The sequence below is a fragment of the Hypanus sabinus genome, chromosome 16, assembly GCF_030144855.1.
Source record: "Hypanus sabinus isolate sHypSab1 chromosome 16, sHypSab1.hap1, whole genome shotgun sequence".
Taxonomy (NCBI): Eukaryota; Metazoa; Chordata; class Chondrichthyes; order Myliobatiformes; family Dasyatidae; genus Hypanus; species Hypanus sabinus.
The window spans coordinates 90,292,503-90,318,341 of record NC_082721.1 but is presented as its reverse complement, the minus strand read 5'-3'; the positions used below and the strand labels follow the sequence as shown (position 1 = coordinate 90,318,341).

At 38.8% G+C, this 25,839-nt stretch overlaps 1 protein-coding gene across 1 annotated transcript in view; it reads right to left on the bottom strand.

Moving 5' to 3' along the window:
• LOC132406560 (complement C3-like) overlaps positions 1–25,839 on the bottom strand; it is a 277,413-nt gene that overhangs the window by 235,432 nt on the left and 16,142 nt on the right. Inside the window, exons 5-8 of the mRNA XM_059992384.1 lie at positions 11,864–11,958; positions 10,453–10,535; positions 9,187–9,274; positions 3,561–3,663 (exon numbers count right to left, since the gene is read on the bottom strand). Of these exons, the coding sequence (XP_059848367.1) occupies positions 3,561–3,663; positions 9,187–9,274; positions 10,453–10,535; positions 11,864–11,958 (369 nt within the window). The remainder of the gene's footprint in view (positions 1–3,560; positions 3,664–9,186; positions 9,275–10,452; positions 10,536–11,863; positions 11,959–25,839) is intronic.

Genomic DNA, 25,839 nt, shown 5'->3' with positions numbered 1-25,839 from the left:
CCACTTTGGTGGCAAGAACAGGAAGGCAGATTACTGTCTAAATGGAGTCAAGTTAGGAAAAGGGGAAGTACAACGAGATTTAGGTGTTCTTGAACATCAGTCAATGAAAGCAAGCATGCAGGTACAGCAGGCAGTGAAGAAAGCTAATGGCATGCTGGCCTTTATAACAAGAAGAATTGAGTATAGGAGTAAAGAGGTCCTTCTGCAGCTGTACAGGGCCCTGGTGAGACCCCACCTGGAGTATTGTGTGCAGTTTTGGTCTCCAAATTTGAGGAAGGACATTCTTGCTATTGAGGGAGTGCAGCGTAGGTTCACAAGGTTAATTCCCAGAATGGCGGAACTGTCATATGTTGAAAGTTTGGAGCGACTGGGCTTATATACACTGGAATTTAGAAGGATGAGAGGGGATCTGATTGAAACATATAAGATTATTAAGGGATTGGACACGCTGGAAGCAGGAAGCATGTTCCCGCTGATGGGTGAGTCCAGAACTAGAGGCTGCAGTTTAAGAATAAGGGGTAGGCCATTTAGAACAGAGATGCAGAAAAACTTTTACACCCAGAGAGTGGTGGATATGTGGAATGCTCTGCCCCAGAAGGCAGTGGAGGCCAAGTCTCTGGCTGCATTCAAGAGAGAGTTAGATAGAGCTCTTATAGATAGCGGGGTCAAGGGATATGGGGAGACGGCAGGAATGGGGTACTGATTGTGTATGATCAGCCATGATCACAGTGATTGGCGGTGCTGGCTAGAAGGGCCGAATAGCCTACTCCTGCACCTACTGTCTATTGTCAATAGACCCATCTGATCCTTGCTTCCTAAACCTCATATATGCTGCCTTCTTCCACTTCACTTGTCACCCATGGTTCCTTCACTCTACCATTCTTTATCTTCCTCACCGGGACAAATTTATCCCTAACATCCTGCAAGAGATCCTTAAACATCGATCACATGTCCATAGTACATTTCCCTACAAAAACATCATCCCAATTCACACCCACAAGTTCTAGCCTTATAGCCTCATAATTTGCCCTTCCCCAATTAAAAATTTTCCTGTCCTCTCTGATTCTATCCTTTTCCATGATAATGCTAAAGCTCAGGGAGCGGTGATCACTGTCCCCCAGATGCTCACTCACTGACAGATCTGTGACCTGACCCGGTTCGTTACCTAATACTAGATCTAGTAAGGCATTCCCCCTAGTTGTCCTGTCAACATACTGTGACAGGAATCCACCCTGGACACACTTAACAAACTCTGCCCCATCTAAACCCTTGGAACTAATCAAGTGCCAATCAATATTAGGGAAGTTAAAGTCACCCATGATAACAACCCTGTTATTTTTGCACCTTTCCAAAATCTGCCTCCCAATCTGCTCCTCGGTATCTCTGCTGCTACCAGGGGGCCTATTGGAATACCCCCAGCAGAGTAACTGCTCCCTTCCTGTTCCTGACTTCCACCCATACTGACTCGATGTAAAGGATCCTGCTACATTACCCACCCTTTCTGCAGCTGTAATAGTATCCCTGACCAGTAATGCCACCTTTCCTCCCCTCTTTCCACCCTCTCTATCCCTTTTAATGTCACTCTAGTACAGCACTCTTGCTCTGAGATCTTCAATTTTATTTACCGGAGACTGTACATTTGTCAGCAGGATAGTTAGTATTGGGAATCGAAAGCCATGCTTCCTTAAATGAACTTTTAAACTGCATAGCATCTTCTCTTCCATTGTCTTTAAGGGGAACTGCATCAGCAACCTGAGTCTGTTTAAGTTTCATTGACTTTGGATAGAGATAGGTTTTATAATCACCTTAAAATTATGTTTCTTGCTGTATAGTCCATAGATGTAGCCATGATTTTCAGCCGTAGCAGTCTAAAATGGGAATATTTGATTTCCATTGGAGCTGCTCGCACAAGTAGCCTTCTTAATGGTACCCTAGAAACTGTCTAACACTGTTTTTTAAATGCAAAACTATCAACATTTTCATCTTTTCAAAACCTCTCACTTAGTGGCCCAAATATCATTGAGTAGTTGTGAATACCAAGACATATATAGAAATATTCAATTGCCCTAACCATACCAATTGATTTAAACCTGCTGTAGTTCATCTTTGCAACATTGCACTTCTTCCGGTCTGGTGGCATTTCATTTGGTGTACAGGATTTGGTTTTATGAATGCTTGTGAAACCAAATACAGACCAAGCAGCTTCTTTGCAGAATTCCTATGTTCTGTACATAAAGGTGATGCTGAGTTTCCAGTTTCCTGACATTCTAGTTCTATATCCCCCTTCTATCTGTCTGTGGCTTCTACTCTTTTAGAGTGAAGCCCAATGTAAGCCTGAAGATCTGTACCTTATTTTCAAGGTGATACATGGCAGCCTATAAACAGTGGTATCATCTGGGCAAAAGTGGCTCCACTCTATCAGTGGCCAACCCTTTGTCCTCATTATCTCCCTATCAGCCTCTTTTTAAACTTATAATCAACTTGGTTTCTCACTGTGCCTGTTCCAACAAAACATCTACAATTTGAAATATTAACTGTTTCTCTTTCCAGATTCGCGCCCTGACCTGACGAGTGTTTCCATCTTATTTAAATGATAAGACCATAAGACAATAAGACACAGGAGCAGAATTGGGTCATTTGGCCCATCGAATCTGCTCTTCCATTTCATCATGACTGATCCATTCTTCCTCTGTCTAGCATCTGTAGTTGTTTTTTTTCTCATTTTCAAGGCAAAGAAGAGAATGGATGGAATTGTTCTGAATTACAAGGTGTTAAGATTGATCTAAATCATCAACAATCCGAAGAGAGTTATTTAAGGTAATATGCCAAAATGAATGGCTTGGATCTACTACTCGACGTGGTGAAGAATGTAGTTTACAGCTTTCAGAAGGGTACTGGTAAATAACTAATTAGAGAAAATATACACTTAGACACCTTCTTGCATCTCCAAACCATTGCCTACATATAGGGGAAAGTAGAAGACAAACGATATGAAATGAATTGTCCTTCATAAGAGTAATACAGATTGATTGGGCTGAACAAACTCATTCTGTATTGTAATACTGTAAACTAACACTGATCAATAATTAATTTGTAACCTGCTAGGTGACACAAAAGCAAAGAAAGTATCACTTTGATGAAAAATCCCTGCAGAAGAAAGCTCTTCTGAATTTTCATTGACATCTTGTTTTCTTGCAGTCTCCTCTTCCCCCTTGCTGTTCTGTGCCTTAAGGTCAGCACTTCCACACTCATTGATGACAGAGCCAAACTTTTTGAAAACTCATCCTTACAACTGTCACAGCCAAAAAGTACAACACAGCATTGAAACAACACAATATTTAAAACAGCATCTAATTTTTGTAATCACACAAAATAATTAACTTGTGGAAAATATCCAGTCTTCAATATTAAAATGACTCCTTGCAAAGATATCTGTTAGTTTTCTAAGATTATTTATGTTAAGCAATTTCTCTGTGACCTTGGGTGATTTGGAATGAACTTGGAATATAATGAGCATATGATAAGATTAGAACTCGCAAAACTTTACAGATCCTACTTACAGACACTGTTTGAAGTGAATTTGCAATGCTTATTCTTTCACCATCTTTCAATATTCCAAACAGAATAAAGGCTCGACCTTCAACATTTTTTCCATAAGTGTATCTGTAATGAATAAGACCGGGAATAAAATGCCTCCAAAGCAAATGGTTGATGTTTGGAATTGTCACAGCACAGAAATCTTTTCATTCTCATGTCCAATTCTTTCAAAAAATAATTCGCTGAACAGCTTATTCAATTTTCTTTTGAAAACACTGTTGCCTGTCAGAATATTTCTCTAAGATTCTCTCATATCTCCCTTGTATCATTTATCCAGGGTTTTAAATCTATTCCCCAGTCTTTGAATCATCCCTTGATGGGAACAGCTTTCCTCTCCCTAAGTAATCTAAACTGATGTTGATTTTGAACCACCTGTCATATCTCCTCTCAATCTTCTTTATCTCAAGGGAACAAGTGCAACAAATCTAGAAGCTGAAACATTTGTTCTGAGCTAGGGATCATTCAGCAAAATCATTTCACCTGACCTTCCTTTGATTCATTCTACTGTTGAAAAGTACTTACTAAATTTGTCTACCACTCCTTTGTCCAGCCTCACTTGCATCATTTTCCACTGGACTAATATCCACTCATGGCATATTTGAAAAAAAAAAATTGTATCCTCTTTTATATTATTAGCTAGCTTACCTTCATATTTCATCTTTTTTATCCTTATGGTACTTTTAGTTGCCTTCAGTGGTTTTTAAAAGCTTCCTAATCCTCTAAGATCCCACTAATTTTTGTTACTGTATTATATGTCTCATCTTTGACTTTTATGGTGTCTTTAACTTCCCTTGTCAGCCATAGCTGCCTCATGCTCCCTTTAAAATACTACTTCATCTTTAGTATGTATCTATCCTGTACATTCCAAAAATCCCCCAAAACTCCAGGTGCTGTCGTTCTGCCATTACCCCTGTTAATGTCCCCTTCCAGTCAACTTTGGTCAGTTTTTCTTTCATGCCCCTGTGATTTCCTTTACTCCACCATAATAAGGGTGAAGACTGCAGGATGAAGGTGCTGTATTTAAATTTACGTAACATTCGGAATAAGGTGGACGAACTCATGGCACATTTAGAGATTGGTCAGTATGACATTGTGGGCATCACTGAGATGTGCCTGAAAGAAGGTCACAGTTAAGATTTTAACATCAAAATATATAGATTGTATCGAAAAGACAGGCAGGAAGACATACTGGTGATATGACTCTCTTGGTATGAGATGGAATTGCATCCTTAGAAAGAGGTGGCATAGAGTCAGAGAATGGTGAATCTTTGTGGGTGAAGTTAAGAAACTGCAAGGGTAAAAAAACCATTATAGGAATCATATATAGGCCTCCAAATAGTAGCCAAGATGTAGGGTTGACATTGCAAAGGGAGCAAGACAGCATGTAATAAGGGTAATGTCACAATTAAAATGGTTGACTTCAATATACAAGAGGATTTGCAAGAGGATTGGGAAAATCAGATTGGTGTCGGATTGCAAGAGGGAATTTACTGAATGCCTATGAGGTGGCTTTTTAGAGCAGCTTGTGCTTGAGCCTGCTCAGGGAAAGGCTATCTTAGACTGGGTGTGGTGTAAAAACTCAGATTTTATTAATTAGCTTAATGTAAAGGAACCCTTTGGAGGCAGAGATCACAATATGATTGAATTTATAATGCAATTTGAGAGGGAAAGTGTAAGTCAGATGTATCAGTATCGCAATGGAATTAAGTGAATTACAAAGGCATGAGAGAAGAGCTTGCCCAGTTGGATTGGAGGGGGATACTGGCAGGTATGATGGCAGAACCAGAGCTGGCTGAAGTTTCTGGGAATAGTTCACAAGATGCAGGGATAGATCTGTCCCACAGAAGTTCTTAAATGGCAGGGCTAGGCAACTGTAGCTGACAAGGGAAGTTAAGGACTGCATAAAGCCAAGGAAAGGGCATATTAGGTAGCAAAAGAGAGTGGGAAGTTACCTGACTGGGAATTTTAAAAAATTCAACAAAAGGCAACTAAAAAGACCCGCAAGGGAAAAGATGACATATGAGGGAAAACTAGCCAATAATATAAAGCAGGATACTATAAGTATTTTTCAGTTATATAAAGAGTAAAAGGGAGGTGAGAGTTGATATTGGACCACTGGGAAATGATGATGGTGAGGTAGTAATGGGGGATAAAGAAATGGTAGATAAACTTAATAAGTACCTTGATTCAGTCTTTACTGTGGAAGACACTAGCTGTATGCCAGAGGTCTGTGACTGTCGGGGAGCAGGAGTGAGTGTCATTGCTATTACAAAGGAAAAACTGCTAGGCAAACTGAAAGGTGTTGACATGGATAAGTCACCTGGACCAGATGGACTATATCCCAGAGTCTTGAAAGAGGTTGCTGAAGAGATGACAGATGCATTGGTCCTGATCATTCAAGAATCACTTAATTTTGGCAAGGTCGTGGAGGATCAGAAATTCCAGATAACACTCCACTCTTTAAGAATGGAGGAAGACAAAAGGGAGGAAATCATAGGGCAGTTAGCCTAACTTTAGTGGTTGGGAAAGTGTTGGAGTCCGTTATTATGGAAAAGGTTTTGGGGTACTTGGAAACTAATGATAAAATAAGTCAAAGTCAGTATGGCTTCTGTAAAGGGAAATCTTACCTGACAAATCTGTTAGAATTCTTCGAGGAAGTAATAAGTAGAGTGGACAAAGAAAAGGCAGTAGATGTCATTTACTTAGATTTTCAGAAGGCATTTGATAAGGTGCCTCACATGAGCCTGTTTAACAAAATAAAATCCTATGGTGTTACAGGAAATATACTTGTATGGATAAAAGAATGGCTGACAGGCAGGAGGCGGTGAATGGGAATAAAGGGGGCCTTTTCTGGTTGGCTGCCAGTGCTAATGGTTTTCCTCAAGGGTCAGTGTTGGCACTGCTACTTCTCACAATGTTTGCCAATGATTTAGATAATGGAATTGATGGCCTTGTGGCAAAGTTTTCGGATGATATGAAAATGGGCGGAGGGGTAGGTAATGCTGAGGAAACAATGCAAATGCAGCAGGTAGACAAATTGGAAGAATTGACAAAAATGTGGCAGATGGAATACAGGGTTGGGAAATAAATGACAATGCATTTTGGTAACAGGAACAATAATGCAGACTATTATCTAAATAGGGAAAAACTTGAAATGTCAGCAGTGCAAAGGTACATGGGAGTTCCCATGCAAGACTTCCAAAAGGTTAATTTACAGGTTGAGTCTGTGGTAAAGAAGGCAAATGCAATGTTGGCATTTATTTCAAGGGGAATAGAATATAAAAAAAAAACAAGGAGATAATGCTGAAACTTTATAAGACACTAGTCAGGCTATACTTGGAGTGTTGTCAACAGATTTGGGCCCCTTATCTCAGAAAGGATGTATTGTCATTGGAGAGAGTCCAGAGGAGGTTCACGAGGATGACTGCGGGAGTGAATGGGGTTAACATACAGGGTGCGTTTGGTGGCTTTGGGTCCGTACTCATTGGAATTTAGAAGAATGTGTGGGGATCTCATCAAAACTTACTGAATGTTGAAAGGATTAGATAAGGCGGATGTGGAGAGGATGTTTCCTCTGGTGAAGGAATCCCGAACTAGAAGACACAACATCAAAATTGAGGGAAGACCTTTTAGAATAGAAGTAAGCATTTTTTTTTTTGCTGAAGTGTGGTGAATCTGGAATGCTCTGCCACAGATGCAGTGGAGGCTAGGTCTGTGGATATATTCAAAGCGGAAGTTGATAGATTCCTGATTGGTTGGGGCATCAAGGGATATGGTGAGAGGGCAGGTGTATGGGGTTGAATAGGATCTAACATCAGCCATGATGAAATCACAGAGTGGATGATGGGCTGAATGCCCTAATTCTGCTCCTATGTCTTATGGTCTTATAATACTGATACACCTGACTTTATCTTCTTCATCTCCAACTACAGGGTGAATTCTATCATTTTATGATCACTGGCTCCTAATGGTTCCTTCACCTTAAGCTCTCTAATCAGTTCTGGTTCATTACATAACACTCAAACTAGAATTGCCTTACCACATGGACTTCATATGTATAGATAGGTATAGATAGAGTGAATGCAAGCAGGCTTTTTCCACTGAGGGTAGGGGAGAGAAATAAAACAGAGGTCATGGGTTAAGGGTGAAGGGGGAAAGTTTAAAGGGAACATGAGGGGGGAGCTTCTTCACGCAGAGAGTGGTGGGAGTGTGGAATGAGCTGCCAGATGAAGTGGTGAATGTGGGCTCACTTTTGACATTTAAGAAAAACTTGGACAGGTATATGGATGAGAGGGGTTTGGAGGGATAAAGCCCAGGTGCAGGTCAGTGGGACTAGGCAGAAAAATGGTTCTGCACAGCCAAGAAGGGCCAAAAGGCCTGTTTCTGTGCTGTAATGTTCTATGGTTCTACATCTGGGCTCAACCACAAGCTGCTCTAAAGTGCCATCTCATGGGCATTCTACAAATTCCCTCTCTTGATTCAACTTGATTTTCACAATCTACCCTCACCAACCTGACTTACCGGCAAACTGAAATCCCCCATCACTATGGTAACATTACCCTGTTTACATGCTTTTTCTATATCCCATTGTAATTTGTATCCTGCATCTTGGCTATGATTTGGAGGCCTGTATATAATTCCCATCAGGGTCTTTTTACCCTTGAAGTTTCTTAACTCTACCCACAAAGGTTCTATATCTTCAGATCATATGCCCCTCTTTCTAAGATTTTGAATTAACTTTTTTTAACCAACAGAGACTGTCCTTTCAATACAAGGTGCATCCTTGAATGTTAAGCTCCCAACTGTGATCTTCTTTCAGCCACGACTCAGTGATGCACACTGGAAATCTCTAATTGTGCTACAAGATTATCGACCTTATTCCATATACTGTGTCCATTCAAAGATATTTAGTCCTTTATTCATCACCTTTTTAATTTTACCTCCATGTTACACTTCAACTCATACCAATTTTGCCCTATCATCAGCCTCACTACACACTGCATCTACTTATATAGCAATTGTCCTATCCTCAGCCCAATCACTCAGGTTCCCACTCCCATGCCAAATTAGTTTAAACCTTCTCCAACAGCTCTAGCAAACCTGCCTGCAAGGATATTTGTTCCCAAGGCCTAAGATATAAACTCTCCTTTTTGTACAGGGCAAAACTCCCCCAGAAGAGATCCTAATCACCCAGAAATCTGAAACCCTGCCCCAGCACTAATTACTCAGCCACACATTCATCTGCCAAAACATCCTATTCAATGGCTGCTCTGCTTATACTTCCCTTCTTTTTGTTAATTCAAATAAAACTCACTCCTGATGAGACTTACAGATTTCAAATGACTCCCTACCTGTATGACACTCTCTCACTCATTACCTCAAACAAGCATGCCCTTGAAATAAAATAGTGGTTTATTCAGGTTCCAATTCAACACTGGCCAGCACACAGCTCCACTGCAATTTCCATATGTCATTTAAATCAATGCAGAAATGAGAGTAACACTACACCCAAAATCTGCACAAGTGACGCCAACAGCTCTCTTGCAATTTATCTAAAAATCCCATTTTCTGATAGAAGACAATACCAACCTTGCAGTGACTGTAACATCCAATTCCAGGTCATCAACATAGAAAAAGGGCTGTTGTGAAGCCAAGGTAACTTCAAAGCTTGGCAACACTGATGAAAATAGAACAAAAACAATAATGTTTAACCCCGTGAACAATGCAAAGGACTTAGACAATGAAAATCTGTGTCATTTCTTATCACGCCATCCTCAAAACTCTTTATAACAAATGGATTAATTACTCCTGTGGGTGCAAAAATTACAACCTGTGATTAATTCAGATTCCATTTAAATGTTGCCGTTAATTTAGCAAAATGGCTCCATTTGGATCTCAATATTGCAATCTTGTATGCTAAAACACTTAAGAGTTACTAGAATTAAAAGCAAACATAACTAAGAGATACTCAATAAATTAGACACTATTCCAATTTTAGAGAAAGATCATCAATTTGAAACATTTTAATCTCTCCATAATTGCTGTTTGACCTGCTGAGTATTTCCAAAACTTGGTTTTTATTTTAGATGTCCACCATTTGTGCTATTTTGCATTAGAATATATTGATGCATGTGACAAAGGGTTGGTAAAGCTGGAGATACAAAGGGTGTCCCAAAAAATAATGTAGAAATGTTTAAAGAAGAAACTGCAGAAATTGGGGTCTTGGCAGGTGAAAGATTGACCAACAATTAGTGGAACAATCACATTTATAGACATTAAAGAGGTGGATGTTGGAAGAATGAAGATACCTCAGAGGGATAGAGAGCTGAAGAAAACTATGGTGGTATGGTGGGTTAAATTTATAGGTTGCAATTACACCACCCTCCAAGGAGAGCAGGTTAATTAGAAGTAATTACATGTGACCTTCTTAGGTTGGGATCCCTGCACTAATCTGGGTATTGTTACAGCAGAAAGTTTAAAAGCGAGTTTAAGGCACTAGCATTGTAAAAGAACTGTTGGTGCTCTTGTTCAGCTTTCTGCAATGTGAATAAAGTTATCACTTCCATCTCATAGATGTGCTGCTTGCTTGAATCTTGCTGGTGGATGTCAAAAGATGGGGCATTTGTAGAGTAGGGAGGAAAGGACCTACTGGAACATTAAGAACTGAATTATATACTATCATCCAAAATACTTGCTTTAACATGCAATTGGCAGAAGTCATATCAAAGTAGAAACAACATCTCACACAAAAACATTTTCCTCTGGATTTCACGTCAGCTATAATCTTTTTATCACAGGAAACTTTTACCTTTAATTTCATTCACCATATTTAAGTACAATATTAATTTCTCTCACCATATTCTTTCACTTCAAATTGAGTTGTGAAATTTGCATCGGGGGCATCTTTGTAACTTGCAAAAATCTTCCATATTCCAATACTGCAAAATATATCTGATATTAAACCACTGAATTATACAAAAATTTTTGCCAAGCATTTGAATATTTGTGGTTAACAGATCAACTTATAATAAAAATATTTTCTCCTTGAAAATCAATAAAAAACCTCTCTTCACTACTATAACGACTTACTGTGAGATATTCTAAAAGGCACACAAATAGATTAGAAAACAGGTCTGGAACACACTAAGATTATTGGACACATTAACTTCAGCTGACAAGGTGAAACTCAGCTTGGGAAAATTGGAACAGGATATTTTGACTCAATATCAAACCACTTCTGCCCGAAATACACAGGAAATGGCCAAAATTCAAAAAGCCTTTGGCAAAATAAATTCATTATTGGGACTGTCCAATTCAAGGTGTAGGAGTGGATTGGGGAAAAAAAGACAAGCACAGTAGTCTTAACACTACCTTGGGGAACTTGTGTTATATGTAATTTGATTTTGAACTGAAACCCTAGAAGTTAAGAATTAGATAGCACACAAATCAGGAGAGGATATTTAAATATTTGTTTTATGGTCACTGTTACTGAGGTTAGCTGTTTAATCCAGATTTATTTTAGAAATTACATTTAATTGTGGTAGGATTCAAACTTGGAACTAAAAGTACGGAGACACAACTTGATTACTTGTCCTAAAATTCCCACATCCAGAAAATGAGTCAACAGATTTTCTCATCACACTGGGGTCAGAAGAACGAAAATCGGTAGCAAACATCAGAAACCATCTGCATCATTACTGGATGGGTGTGTGATATTGGTACTGATTTTGTTTCTGTTTGTACTGATTTTTAGTGCTGAATTCATCCTGTCCGTCCCCCCCCCCCCCAAGTATAAGAAATAAGAGTCTGTTATGCAGCTATTGCCTTGTCTATCATTTAATAAGATTGTAACAGATCTGATCTTGGCAGTCCATGCTAGACATTGCTATGGAGCTAAAATTCATCCAATCCTGCAAGAATATACTGATTCCATTCCCAGAGTTCTGAGGTTTAGAAATTGAAATGACAAGAAATTCTTCCCGATTTCCATTTAAACAGACAATACCTTATCCTGAAAATATGCCCCCATTTCTAGATACTTTAATAATATGAAATGCGTTTCCAAATCCAATTAGAATTTGATGCTACCCAATGACTGTATGATTCCTGCAGATGGAGGTTTATCTCAGATTTCCATGACCTGCATGTTACACCATGCCTCCCCAATCTGAGAATCATTCAGATCTTCTTTAATTCTTTTTAAGCTTTAATAAACAAAGCCCCAATTGCTCTGACAGTAATCTCCATGGCAAGAATTTGTAAATACTTCACAATCTCTGGTATGTTGTAGATGCTTCCAGTAATTCCAGTGGAATCTTTTACAATGATTTCTTTCCGTTCTACGACAATATCTTGTGGATTCTGAAAATAGAATTAGATGTCAGAGATAAATTGGAGTATTAATTATACCAATCCTATAATCACATATTAAAGTGATGATTCACACAATTGAGAAGCTGCAGAGGTCAGTATTTTGCAAGGTCGCCTGGCAGCGTTTGTTGGGGCATGCAAAGTCCAAGGCTTTGTCAGCTCAAAGATGTGTGCACACCTTATGCATTCCTGTCATCTCACATCTCAAAACATAATCAATTGGACTACAAATCACTTTGGGAAAAGAGAGGAGGGGGGAGTGGCATTGGGCAATAGGGAGGATTTCAAATACTCATTTTAAGTTTCTAAAACCCTAACAACCCTGAGAACTTAAGAAACAGAAACAGCAACGGAGGAGATGACCCCTTTGGCCTGCAGTCTCATTCAAACAAATCAATGATGATATAAACTTGTCCACTTTCCAGGCTCAATAGCTTGATTTCCCCAGCATTCCAGTTATGCACCTACTTCAGATTTGGACATTTATAATGACTCTGCACATTTCTCCAGACCTCAGTCTAGCAGAGAAAACCACTATCCTGGAGATAGAAACATAGAAAACCTACAGCACAATACAGGCCCTTCAACCCACGAAGTTGTGCCGAACATGTCCCTACCTTAGAAATTACTAGGCTTACCCGTAGCCCTTTATTTTTCTAAGCCCACTGTACCTATCCAAAAGTCCCTTAAAAGACTCCATCATATCTGCCTCCACCACCGTTGCCAGCAGCCCATTCCACGCAGTCACCACTCTGAGTAAAAAGCTTACCCCTGACATCTCCTCTGTACCTACTCCCCAGCACCTTAAACCTGTGAACTCTTGTGGCAACCACTTCAGCCCTGGGAAAAGGTCTCCAACTATCCACACAATCAATGCCTCTCATCATCTTATACACCTCTGTCAGGTCACCTCTCATCTTCTGTTGCTCTGAGGAGAAAAGGCCGAATTCACTCAACCTGTTTTCATAAGGCATGCTCCCCAATCCAGGCAACATCCATGTAAATCTCCTCTGTGTCCTTTCTATGGCTTCCACATCCTTCCTGTAGTGAGGCGACCAGAACTGAGCACAGTACTCCAAGTGGTTTCTGACCAGGGTCAGCTGCAACATTACCTCTCGGCTCCTAAATTCAATTCCATGATTAATGAAGGCCAATACACCTTATGCCTTCTTAACCACAGAGTCAACCTGCTCAGCTGCTTTGAGTGTCCTGTGGACTCGGACCCCAAAATCCCTCTGATTCTCCACACTGCCAAGAGTCTTACCATTAATACTATATTCTGCCATCATATTTGACCTACCAAAATGAACCACTTCACACTTACATGGGTTGAACTCCATCTGCCATTTCTCAGCCCAGTTTTGCATCCTATCAATGTCCCACTGTAACCTCTGACAGCCCTCCACACTATCCACAACACCTCCAACCTTTGTGTCATTTAGACTGCTTACTCATATTGACCTGCACTGGTATCATAGCTTTCCAAAACCCTACCATCCATGCACTTATCCAAACCTCTCTTAACAGTTGAAATCCAGCCCACATGCACCATGTACTGGCAGCTCATTCCACACTCTCACGACTTGCTGAGTGAAGAAGTTTCCTCTTATGTCCCTTTAAACTCTTCACCTTTCTCCCATGCAGAGCCAACAAACTGTCTCTTAATGTGAACAAAACAAAAGAGATGGTTGTTGACTTCAGGAGGGCACGGAGCAACCACTCCCCGCTGAATATCGACGGCTCCACGGTAGAGATTGTTAAGAGCACCAAATTTCTTGGTGTTCACCTGATGGAGAATTTCACCTGGTCCCTCAACACCAGCTCCATAGCAAAGAAAGCCCAGCAGCATCTCTACTTTTTGCGAAGGCTGAGAAGTCCATCTCCCACCCCCCATCCTCATCACATTCTACAGGGGTTGTATTGAGAGTGTCCTGAGAAACTGCATCACTGCCTGGTTCGGAAATTGTACCATCTCGGATCGCAAGACCCTGCAGCAGATAGTGAGGTCAGCTGAGAAGATCATAGAGGTCTGTTTTCCCGCCATCACGGACATTTTCACTACACGCTGCATCCGCAAAGGAAACAGCATTATGAAGGACCCCATGCACCCGTCATACAAGCTCTTCTCCCTCCTGGCGTCTGGGAAAAAGCTCCGAAGCATTCAGGCTCTCACAACCAGACTATGTAAACAGTTTCTTCCCCCAACCTATCAGACTCCTCAATACCCAAAGTCTGGACTAACACCTTGCCCTACTGTCCTGTATTATTTATTGTAATGCCGGTACTGTTTTTGATCACTTTATGCAGTCCAGTGTAGGTCTGTAGTCTAGTATAGCTTTCTCTGTGTTTTTTTGATTACGTAGTTCAGTCTAGTTTTTGTACGGTGTCATGTAAACCATGGTCCTGAAAAACGTTGTCTCATTTTTACTATGCACTGTACCAGCAGTTATGGTCGAAATGACAATAAAAGTTGACTTGACTTAACCCATGAACTCTTGTGTTAGTCCCACCCAACCTCAGTGGGAAAAAAAATCAACTTGCATTTACCCTATCTATACCTGTCACAATTTTTATATATCAAAACTCCTCTCAATCTTCTACATTCCAAGGAATACAGTCCTAATCTATTCAATCTTTCATTATAACTTGAGTCCACCAGACCTGACAACATAATCATAAATTTTCTCTATTCTTTCAAACTTGTCTACATCTTTGCGGTAGGTAAGTGACCAAAACTGCACACAATACTCCAAATTAGACCTCAGCAACATCTTATACAACTTCAACATAACATCACATCTTCTGTATCAATACATTAATATATGAAGGCCAATGTTTTCTTTACAACCCTATTAACCCTTGAGGCTACCTTCAATGAATTATGGACCTATATTCCCAGATCCCTTTATTCTACTATGCATATAACCATATAGCCATATAACAATCACAGCACGGAAACAGGCCATCTCGGCCCTCCTAGTCCATGCCGAACTCTTAATCTCGCCTAATCCCACCTACCCTCCACTCCTTTCCTGTCCATATACCTATCCAATTTTACCTTAAATGACACAACTGAACTGGCCTCTACTACTTCTACAGGAAGCTCATTCCACACAGCTATCACTCTCTGAGTAAAGAAATACCCCCTCATGTTTCCCTTAAACTTCTGCCCCCTAACTCTCAAATCATGTCCTCTCATTTGAATCTCCCCTACTCTCAATGGAAACAGCCTATTCACGTCAACTCTATCTATCCCTCTCAAAATTTTAAATACCTCAATCAAATCCCCCCTCAACCTTCTACTCTCCAATGAATAGAGACCTAACTTGTTCAATCTTTCTCTGTAACTTAAGTGCTGAAACCCAGGTAACATCCTAGTAAATTGTCTCTGCACTCTCTCTAATTTATTGATATCTTTCCTATAATTCGGTGACCAGAACTGCGCACAATATTCTAAATTTGGCGTTACCAATGCCTTGTACAATTTTAACATTACATCCCAACTTCTGTACTCAATGCTTTGATTTATAAAGGCCAGCGTTCCAAAAGCCCTCTTCACCACCCTATCTACATGAGACTCCACCTTCAGGGAACTATGCACTGTTATTCCTAGATCTCTCTGTTCCTCTGCATTCCTCAATGCCCTACCATTTACCCTGTATGTTCTATTTGGATTATTCCTGCCAAAATGTAGAACCTCACACTTCTCAGCATTAAACTCCATCTGCCAACGTTCAGCCCATTCTTCTAACCGGCATAAATCTCCCTGCAAGCTTTGAAAACCCACTTCATTATCCACAACACCTCCTACCTTAGTATCATCGGCATACTTACTAATCCAATTTACCACCCCATCATCCAGATCATTTATGTATATTACAAACAGCATTGGGCCCAAAACAGATCCCTGAGGCACCCCGCTAGTCACCGGCCTCCATCCCGATAAACAATTATCCACCACTACTCTCTGGCATCTCCCATCTAGCCACTGTTGAATCCATTTTATTACTCCAGCATTAATACCTAACGACTGAACCTTCTTAACTAACCTTCCATGTGGAACTTTGTCAAAGGCTTTGCTGAAGTCCATATAGACTACATCCACTGCCTTACCCTCATCAACATTCCTCGTAACTTCTTCAAAAAATTCAATATGGTTTGTCAAACATGACCTTCCACGCACAAATCCATGCTGGCTACTTCTAATCAGATCCTGTCTATCCAGATAATTATTAATATTATCTCTAAGAATACTTTCCATTAATTTACCCACCACTGATGTCAAACTGACAGATCTATAATTGCTATGCTTACTTCTAGAACCCTTTTTTAAACAATGGAACCACATGAGCAATACGCCAATCCTCTGGCACAATCCCCGTTTCTAATGACATCTTAAACATCTCCGTCAGAGCTCCTGCTATTTCTACACAAACTTCCCTCAAGGTCCTGGGGAATATCCTGTCAGGATCCGGAGATTTATCCACTTTTAAATTTCTTAAAAGCGCCAGTACTTGCACCTCTTTAATTGTCATAGGTTCCATAACTTCCTTACTTGTTTCCCACACCTTACACAATTCAATATCCTTCTCCTTAGTGAATACTGAAGAGAAGAAATCGTTCAAAATCTCTCCCGTCTCCCTCAGCTCCACACATAGCTGACCACTCTGATTCCCTAAGGGGCCAATTTTATCCCTCACTATCCTCTTGCTTTTAATATAACTGTAGAAACCTTTCGGATTTACTTTCACCTTATTTGCCAAACCAACCTTGTATCTTCTTTTAGCTTTTCTAATCTCTTTCTTAAGATTCCTTTTATATTCTTTATATTCCTCGAGCAATTCCTTTACTCCATGCTGCCTATATCTATTGTAGACATCCCTCTTTTTCTGAACCAAATTTCTAATATCCCTTGAAAACCATGGTGCTTTCAAACCTTTAACCTTTCCTTTCAACCTAACAGGAACATAAAGATTCTGTACCCTCATAATTTCACCCTTAAATGACCTCCATTTCTCTATTACATCCTTCCCATAAAACAACTTGACCCAATCCCCTCTCTCTAAATCCTTTCACATCTCCTCAAAGTTAGCCTTTCTCCAATCAAAAATCTCAACTCTAGGTCCTGTCCTGTCCTTCTCCATAATTATATTGAAGCTAATGCTATTGTGATCACTGGACCCGAAGTGCTCCCCAAAACATACATCTGTCAGCTGACCTATCGCATTCCCTAACAGGAGATCCAACACTGCCCCATCTCTAGTCGGTACTTCTATGTATTGTTGCAAAAAACTATCCTGCACACATTTCACAAACTCTAAACCATCCAGCCCTTTTACAGAATGAGCTTCCCAGTCTACGTGTGGAAAATTAAAATCTCCCACAATCACCACCTTGTGTTTACTACAAATATCTGCTATCTCCTTACACATTTGCTCTTCCAACTCACACTCCCCATTAGGTGGCCTATAATACACTCCTATCAGTGTTACTACATCTTTCCCATTCCTCAATTCCACCCAAATAGCCTCCCTAGAGGAGCTCTCTAATCTATCCTTCCAAAGCACCGCCATAAGATTTTCTCGGACAAACAATGCAACACCTCCTCCTCTGGCCCCTCCTACTCTATCACACCTGAAGCAACTAAATCCAGGAATAGTTAGTTGCCATTCACACCCTTCCTGCAACCATGTTTCACTAATAGCTACAACATCATAATTCCAGGTATCAATCCACGCTTTAAGCTCATCCATCTTTCTTACAATGCTCCTAGCATTAAAATAGATACATTTAAGATACTCTCCACCTCCTCCTCTCTTTTCATCCCTAACAATGCATTTAAATTTATTATCCTTTTCTTTCTTCTCCCCTACATCTTCGGGCTGAGCGCATCCCTTCTCCATCACCTGCCTTTCCTCCCTCACACACTGTCTATTTACTTGCTGTACTGGTGAACTAACCTCCTCTCCCATAGTTTCCTCAAATTGATTCCCGCCCCCCCATCTTACTAGTTTAAAGTCTGCATCTCAGTGTCCTACCATTCACTGCCCAAGACTTACCTTGGCTGGTCCAATCAAAATAAAAAACCTCATTTGTCTGCATTAAGTTCCATCTGCCATTTTTCCAAAGGATGTATATCCCTCTGCAAGCCATTATAGCCTTCCTCACTGTCTAATACACCACCAATCTTGTCCTGTTAACCACATTATTATTTAGATCATTGATAAAGATGAAAAAACAGGAATGGACCCAGCACTGATCCCTGTGGCACACCATTAGAAACACTGAAACATAGATATAGAAACAAAGAAAACCTACAGCACAATACAGGCCCTTTGGCCCACAAAGCTGTGCCAAACATGTCCTTACCTTACAACTATCTAGACTTACCCATAGCCCTCTACTTTTCTAAACTCAATGTACCTATCCAAAAGTCTCTTAAAAGACCCTATCATTTCTGCCTCCACCACCACCACTGGCAGCCCATTCCACGTGCTCACCACTCTCTGTGAAAAAAACCTACCCCTGACACCTCCTTTGTATCTACTTCCAAGCACCTTAAAACTATGCCCTTTCAGACTCCACCTCCCAGTTATGGACATGCAAGACACAGTCGCTTCTTGTCCACCTTTAATCTCTCCCTTTTCTGACTTAAACTTTGAAATTTCAACTTTGTTCAGTCGGATCTGTAGAATAATAGTTATAATTATGGCTACTCGCAGAAGCACCCAAAGAAATCCGGACCTGAGCAATGGAAAGCCCAAAAATGGAAAGCTGGCTAATTCTTGGAAGAACCCCCCCCCCCCCCCCCGGGTAAAGAGACTAGAATCTCAAATCAGCAATATCAGCATTGAGATAACTGAACTAAAAGAGAAATTATAATGGCTTGATTCTCTTGCGGTTTAAAGAGTGATGAGATTGGAAGATCTGATGGTTACAGAAGTCTTTACCTTAAAATACATTTTTATCTCTGAAAAAGACTGGTTTGGATGGCTTCAATTTCAGCAGACATAGAGGGAGAACTGTTGATAGACTGTAATAAGTTTGAAACATTTAGAATTTTTTTCTGCAGCATTTAAATGAATTAATTGTTTTTTTTGTTTCGTATACTTTTGTAAAGATTTTTAAAAGTAATTATTTGGATGTCTTTATGTTTTGAAGATAGACCGGATAATTTAAAGATGGCAATTGTTTTTCTTCTGTGCAAATATTTCAAGAATTGTTTTGGACGTGTTTTTATTCCCTTATCTAATGTTATGAAGGTTACTTTCAATTGAAGGTCATTTTGTTTTACGAAAAAAACACTTTCCTTCCAAGTTAATTATATTGAGATATATGTCGACTGTAATGAGTTTTATGTTCAGTAGAGGGAGACAGAGATTTTTTTCTTTCTCTTTTTTTTTACTTAGGTAGGTGGAGATTACATTTGCATCCGTGTTTTTCTTGGTGTTTGCGTCGATTGATATCTGTTTATTGTGAATATCTGTCGATTGTTTCTGGGCTTTGTAGATTGGATGGGATTTTGTTTTTTCTTTTTTTTCCCCATTATGAAATCCCGGAGCATACGCCAATTATTTTTATTGCTGTTCATCTCTGCCATTTTCGACTACCCTATCCTGACATGCGTCTAACTATTCTTTTTAGATACAAAGTTCCATGATGGTATCTAAACAGTTAAATGTTTTAACTTGGAATGTTTGCGGTTGGAATCATCCTATTAAGCGTAAGGAAACATTTAAAGTTATTAACCGATTCCAACCTGATATAATCTTTGCTCAAGAGACGCATATTAGGATATGTGATAAAAATCGATTTTTAAATTTTTGGAAGGATCCTCAGTTTCATGCAAACTCCCGGAGTAAAACTAGAGGTGTCTCTATTTTTATTGATTCCAATATTCCTTTTAATCAGGAGGATATTATTGCTGATATTAATGGTAGATTTTTGATTGTTAAAGGAATAATTTGTAATAGGAAAATGGTTTTGGTTAATATTTATGGACCAAATATTGATGATCCCTCATTTTTTAAAAGTTTTTGCTCTGTTACCTGATTTAAAAGAATATACGTTATTAAAGGGTGGTGATTTTAATACGTGTCTAAATCCTTTAATGGATAAGTCATCATCCAAATATCAACTCCCTAATTGTTCTGCATCACTTATTAATTCCTTTTTAATTGATCACGGTTTAATTGAGGTCTGGAGGCACCCTAGTGATAGAGAATACTCTTTTTTCTCACAGGTTAATAATAAATATTTGAGAATCGACTATTTTATAGTTGACCCTCGACTTTTATTCAATGTTCAGAAATCTGAGTATGATGAGATCGCTATTTCTGCTCATGCTCCTTTAAACTTAATATTTGAACTGAAAGATGTTGTTTTTACCAGACCATTTTGGTGTTTTCCAGAACATTTATTACCAAGTTCAGAATTTGTTGAGTTTATTGAAGCTCAGATAAAAGAATTTTTTCTCTTTAATAATATAGGAAACATCTCTATGTTAGTAATTTGGGATACATTAAAAGCTTATATATGCAGTCAAATTATTTTGTATATAGCTAAACTAAAGAAACAAGAATGGAATTCGATAAAATCTCTAAACAAATTAAGGTATTAGATAACATCAATGCAATCTCCCCAAATGTTGTTTCATTTAAAAGAAGAGTAGAATTACAATCACAATATAATTTATTACTAACATATCCTAATGAAGGATATTTGCTTAAATTGAAAAGTCAATTTTATATTTTTGGGGATAAAAATAATAAGCTCTGAGCTTCTCAATTAAGAGCAGCTGGAGCTAAAAGACAAATCTTAAAGATTCATAAAAATAATGGAGATATAGCAAGTAATCATGAGGACATTAATAATACTTTTCAAGATTTTTACTCTGATCTTTATAGATCTCAATTTCCTACTGATTCTTCCAAAATGAAGGCTTTTTTACATAAGATTAAATTTCCACAAATTTCTGTTGAAGATCAACAGATGCTTGATGCTCCAATTACTGAGCATGCAATTCAGAAAGCTATTTTATCAATGCAATCAGGTAAAGCTCCTGGACTTGATGGTTATTCAGTGAGATTTTACAAAAAATTTGGAAGATTACTTTCTCCGTATCTTTTGGAAATATTTCATGAATCCTTTGAGAAGGGTAATTTACTTTCTTCTTTTTATGAAGCATTTCCTTAATTCTTAAAAAAGATAAAGATCCTGTTGAATGTTCATCATATAGACCTATTTCACTATTAAATGTGGATGCAAAAATTCTCTTTAAAATAATGGTTAATTGCTTGGAAAATATTTTAACTAAAATCACTTTTGTGGATCAAATGGCCTTTATTAAAGGCCATTATTCAGAGATTGATGAACATTATATATTCATCATTATCTAAGCAACCTCAATGTGTTATCTCTCTCAATGCAGAAAAGGCATTTGATAGAGTTGAGTGGCCATATTTGTTTAAAGTATTAGAAAAATTTGGTTTTCATAATAATTTCAATAGATGGATTCAAATAATTTATAAGAATCCTGTTGCCACGGTCATTACTAATAACTGCAGGTCTTCTTTTTTTCTCACTTTCTCGTGGCACTAGACAGGGATGTCCATTAAGTCCTTTATTATTTAATCTTGTATTGGAGCCTTTAGCTATAACACTATGTGAACCTAAAAATATTCATGGTATCTCTATGAATGGAACCATACATAATATTTCTCTTTATGCAGATGATCTTTTGGTTTTTATTTCAAATCTTGAGAAATCAATTACTAATCTTTTGGAAACACTTAAAGATTTTGGTAAATTTTCAGGATATAAACTTAACTTGAATAAAAGTGAATTGTTTCCATTAAATGTCCCTGTTAGTATATATAATGATATTCCTTTTAGAATTATTAATACATTTAGATATTTAAGTATTATAATTACTAAAAAAATAAAGATCTCTATAAAGCGAATATAGTTCCTTTAATGGACTCCATGAAACAACTATTTTCTAGATGGAATCCACTTACTTTTTCTTTAATAGGTCATATTCATGCTGTGAAAATGATGATTTTACCTAGATTCTTATATATTTTCCAAAATATACCTATCTTTTTAACTAAAAAATGTTTTTGATCAAATTGACTCTTATTTCTTCCTTTATTTAGAACAATAAGAAACCAAAAATTAATAAGTATTAATAAGTATAATTTATTTACGAAAATCTAAAAAAGATGGTGGACTTGCACTTCCTAGTTTAAGACTATTATTGTGCTGTGAATATTAGACAATTATGTTTTTGGTTATATTGGCTTGATAAGAACCAAAAACCATTATGGGTTTATTTAGAATTAAAAGCTGTTAAGTAATTTCATTTAACTTCAATTTTAGGAGCTCCATTACCTTTATAGTTCTCTAAAATTCCAAATTTAAATCTCTATTCGGTTATTAATCAATCCTTATGGATTTGGGTTCAGTTTCGTAATTTAAACAATTTAAGTTGTCTAGTTTTTTTTTATAATCGAAACTTTTCATTTAAACCTTCAACAACTGACCCCATTTTTTTCTATGGAAAAATAAAGGAATCTATTCTTTTACAGATTTATTTTGTGATGGTTGATTTGATGACTTTTGAAGAGTTACTTAATAAATTTTCTCTCGCTCATACACATTTTTTGCAATATTTTCAGATTAGACATTTTTTACAGCAATATTTACCTAGGTTTCCATATTTACAAGAATCTGATTTGTTGGATACCATTTTAAAATTGAATCCCTTAGTGAAAGGTTCCATTAGCAGAATTTATAATTTATTTTTGTTACAAAAAGAGAACCTATCACTAAAGATTAAACAAGATTGGGAGAGAGAACTTAATATGACCTTTGTTAATGAAGATTGGCTTCGAGTTTTGAAAAACGTAAATTTGTCTTCTGTACGTGCCAACCATTGTTTAATTTAATTTAAAATTGTTCACCGTTATTATTTAACAAAGGAGAGACTATCTAAAATATTTCCTAGTATAGACAACTACTGCAATAGATGTAAAACTGAAGTAGCTACTTTGTCACATATGTTCTGTCATTTTCTTCATTAAAATTGTTTTGGAAATCTTTATTTTCTACAATTTCTAAAGCTCTGAAAATTAAATTATAACCTAATAGATTGACTGTTCTATTTGGAATAGTTCTGCATCATATTCAGGTTATCTCATCTTCAGATCAACATGTAATTGCATTTGTTACACTACTGGCAAGAAGGGCTATTTTATTAATGTGGAAAGATATTTCTTCCCCTATATTAATTGAATGGTTTTCTCAAGTAATGTTATGTCTTAGTTTGGAAAAAATTAGAAGTAGAACGTTTGATCCTCGATTTGATTTTGAGAGAAGATGGGGTTCTTTTGCCAAATATTATCATTTAATTTGAATTAAGCTGTATGGTTTCTTTCCAATTTTATTTTTTTTAATAAATATGAAACGGTGGTTGATGACTTTTTAAAAATATTTAGATGATGGTCAAACGTATTGTTCCGGGGAGTTGATTCCTAATGGTTTTATTTTCCTAGTTAGATGGGGTTCTTTTTTTTCCTTCTTTTTATATATATATAATTTCTTTTCCCATTTTTATATTTTACGATCAGCTTTTTTTGCTTCAGTTTTATTAATTGTATACATATTAATCTGTTGAAGTTTTGTATCATTTTATAGCTGTAGAAGATTATGTACCAATAAAAAGATTCTAAAAGTGAAAATGAAAACTATGCCCTCTCATGCTAGCCATTTTAGGCCTGGGAAAAAGCCTCTGACTATTCACATGATCAATGCCTCTCATTATCTTATACACCTCTATCAGGTCACTTCTCATCCTCCATCGCTCCAAGGAGAAAAAGACGAGTTCATTCAACCTATTCTTATGATAACAGGTTATTAAGAAGGCAAACGAAATGTTGGCCTTCATTGCTAGAGGGATTGAATTCGAGAGCAGGGAGGTCATGTTGCAACTATACAGAGTACTGGTGAGGCTGCACCTGGTGTACTATGTGTAGTTCTGGTCTCCATACTTGAGGAAGGATATACTGGCTTTGGAGGCAGTGCAGAGGAGATTCACCAGGTTGATTCCAAGGATGAAGGGGTTAACCTAAGAGAAGAGATTGCATTTCCTGGGACATTCTGAATACTCTCTGGAATTCAGAAGAATGAGAGGGGACAATAGACAATAGGTGCAGAAGTAGACCATTCGGCCCCTCGAGATATGAGATCATGGCTGATCATTCACTATCAATACCCAGTCCCTGCCTTGTCCCCATATCCCTTGATTCCCCTATCCATCAGATATCTATCTAGCTCCTTCTTACGGAAACATACAAAATTTTGAAAGGGATAGATAAAATAGAAGTAGGAAAGTTGTTTTCATTGGTAGGGGAGACTAGAACTAGGGGATATTGCCTCAAGGTTCAGGGGAGAAGATTTAGGACAGATGAGCAGAACCTGTTTTTCCCAGAGAGTGGTGAATCTGTGGAATTCACTGCCCAAGGAAGCAGTTGAGGCTTCTTCGCTAAATATATTTAAGATACAGCTAGATAGGTTTATACATAGTAGGGGAATTAAGGGTTATGAGGAAAAGGCAGGTAAATGGAGCTGAGTTTATGAACAGATCAGCCTTGATCTTATTGAATGGTTCGATGGGCTGAATGGCCTACTCCTGGCCTATTTCTTATGTTCTTATAAGGGATGTTCCCCAATCCAGGCAACATCCTTGTAAGTCTACTCTGAAGGCTTTCTATGGTTTCCACATCCTTCCTGTAGTGAGGCGACCAGAAATCAGCATATGTCGGGGTCCGGTCCGGTCCAGAGCCCACGTTATGGGTCTTGATTGGTTCGCGGACTCTGGACTCCAGGTCTTGCAGCTGTCCCTCCCATCACCCTTGAGTCAGTTAGGATCCTCCTGGCTTAAGGAGGTACACCTGTGGCCAATTCAGCTGCAGGCATTTATAAGGGGCCTTGGGACTGAGACCAGGCGGGTGGTCGTTTTGTTCTGTATCCTGCTCCGTATCCTGTTTACCCTGCCCGGGTTCCAACCTTGTTCTGTCCAGGTTGGCCTTGTTCCCCTGCTTTTTCTTGCATGCGCTGGTCCTGCTGCTCTGCCCGTCTTGCCTTGCTCGCACTGTCGCGCTGTCTGCCTGCCTTTCCTGAGTTACCTGGGGATCATGGGTGTCGTGCTGGTCATCCTGGACCTAGTCCCCGTTCTACCCCTTTGCCTCCGTCGGGCAGGTCTGGCCGGACTGCTGCTGCCTGGCGGGGCATTCTGCCCTTTCCTATCTGTTACCTCCGTTAGGCAGGTCCGGCTAGACTGCTGCTGCCCGGCGGGGTGTTCTGCCCCTTCCTCTCCCCCCCCCACCACTTCCGATGGGTTGTGCCCCGCACCTGCCACTTTCTGCTTGTCTCCCATTGGGTCTGAGGGAACACCTCGTCAGTCCTGATGAAGAGTTTCGTTCCTGAAACGTCGTCACTACCTCCTCCCATAGATGCTGTCTGGCCTGCTGAGTTCTGCCAGCATTTTGTGTTTTTATTTGGTTTATTTTGTGGTTTATTTGGTCTATTGGGATTTATCCACCCTCATTTGCCTCAGGATAGCAAACACCTCCTCCTCTGTAATCTCTACAGGGTCCATGAAGTTGATGCCACTTTTCCTCACTTCTACAGACTGTGTCCAACTCTCAAGAAAATCCAAATGCAAAAAAATATATTTAAGAACTCCCCCATCTGTTTCGACTCTGCATATGGATTACCATTCTGATTTTCCAGAGTACCCCTAGCTCTTAACATACCTCTTGAACCCCTTACATTCTCCTTCACCTTGTCCGCTTGAGCAACTTCATGCCT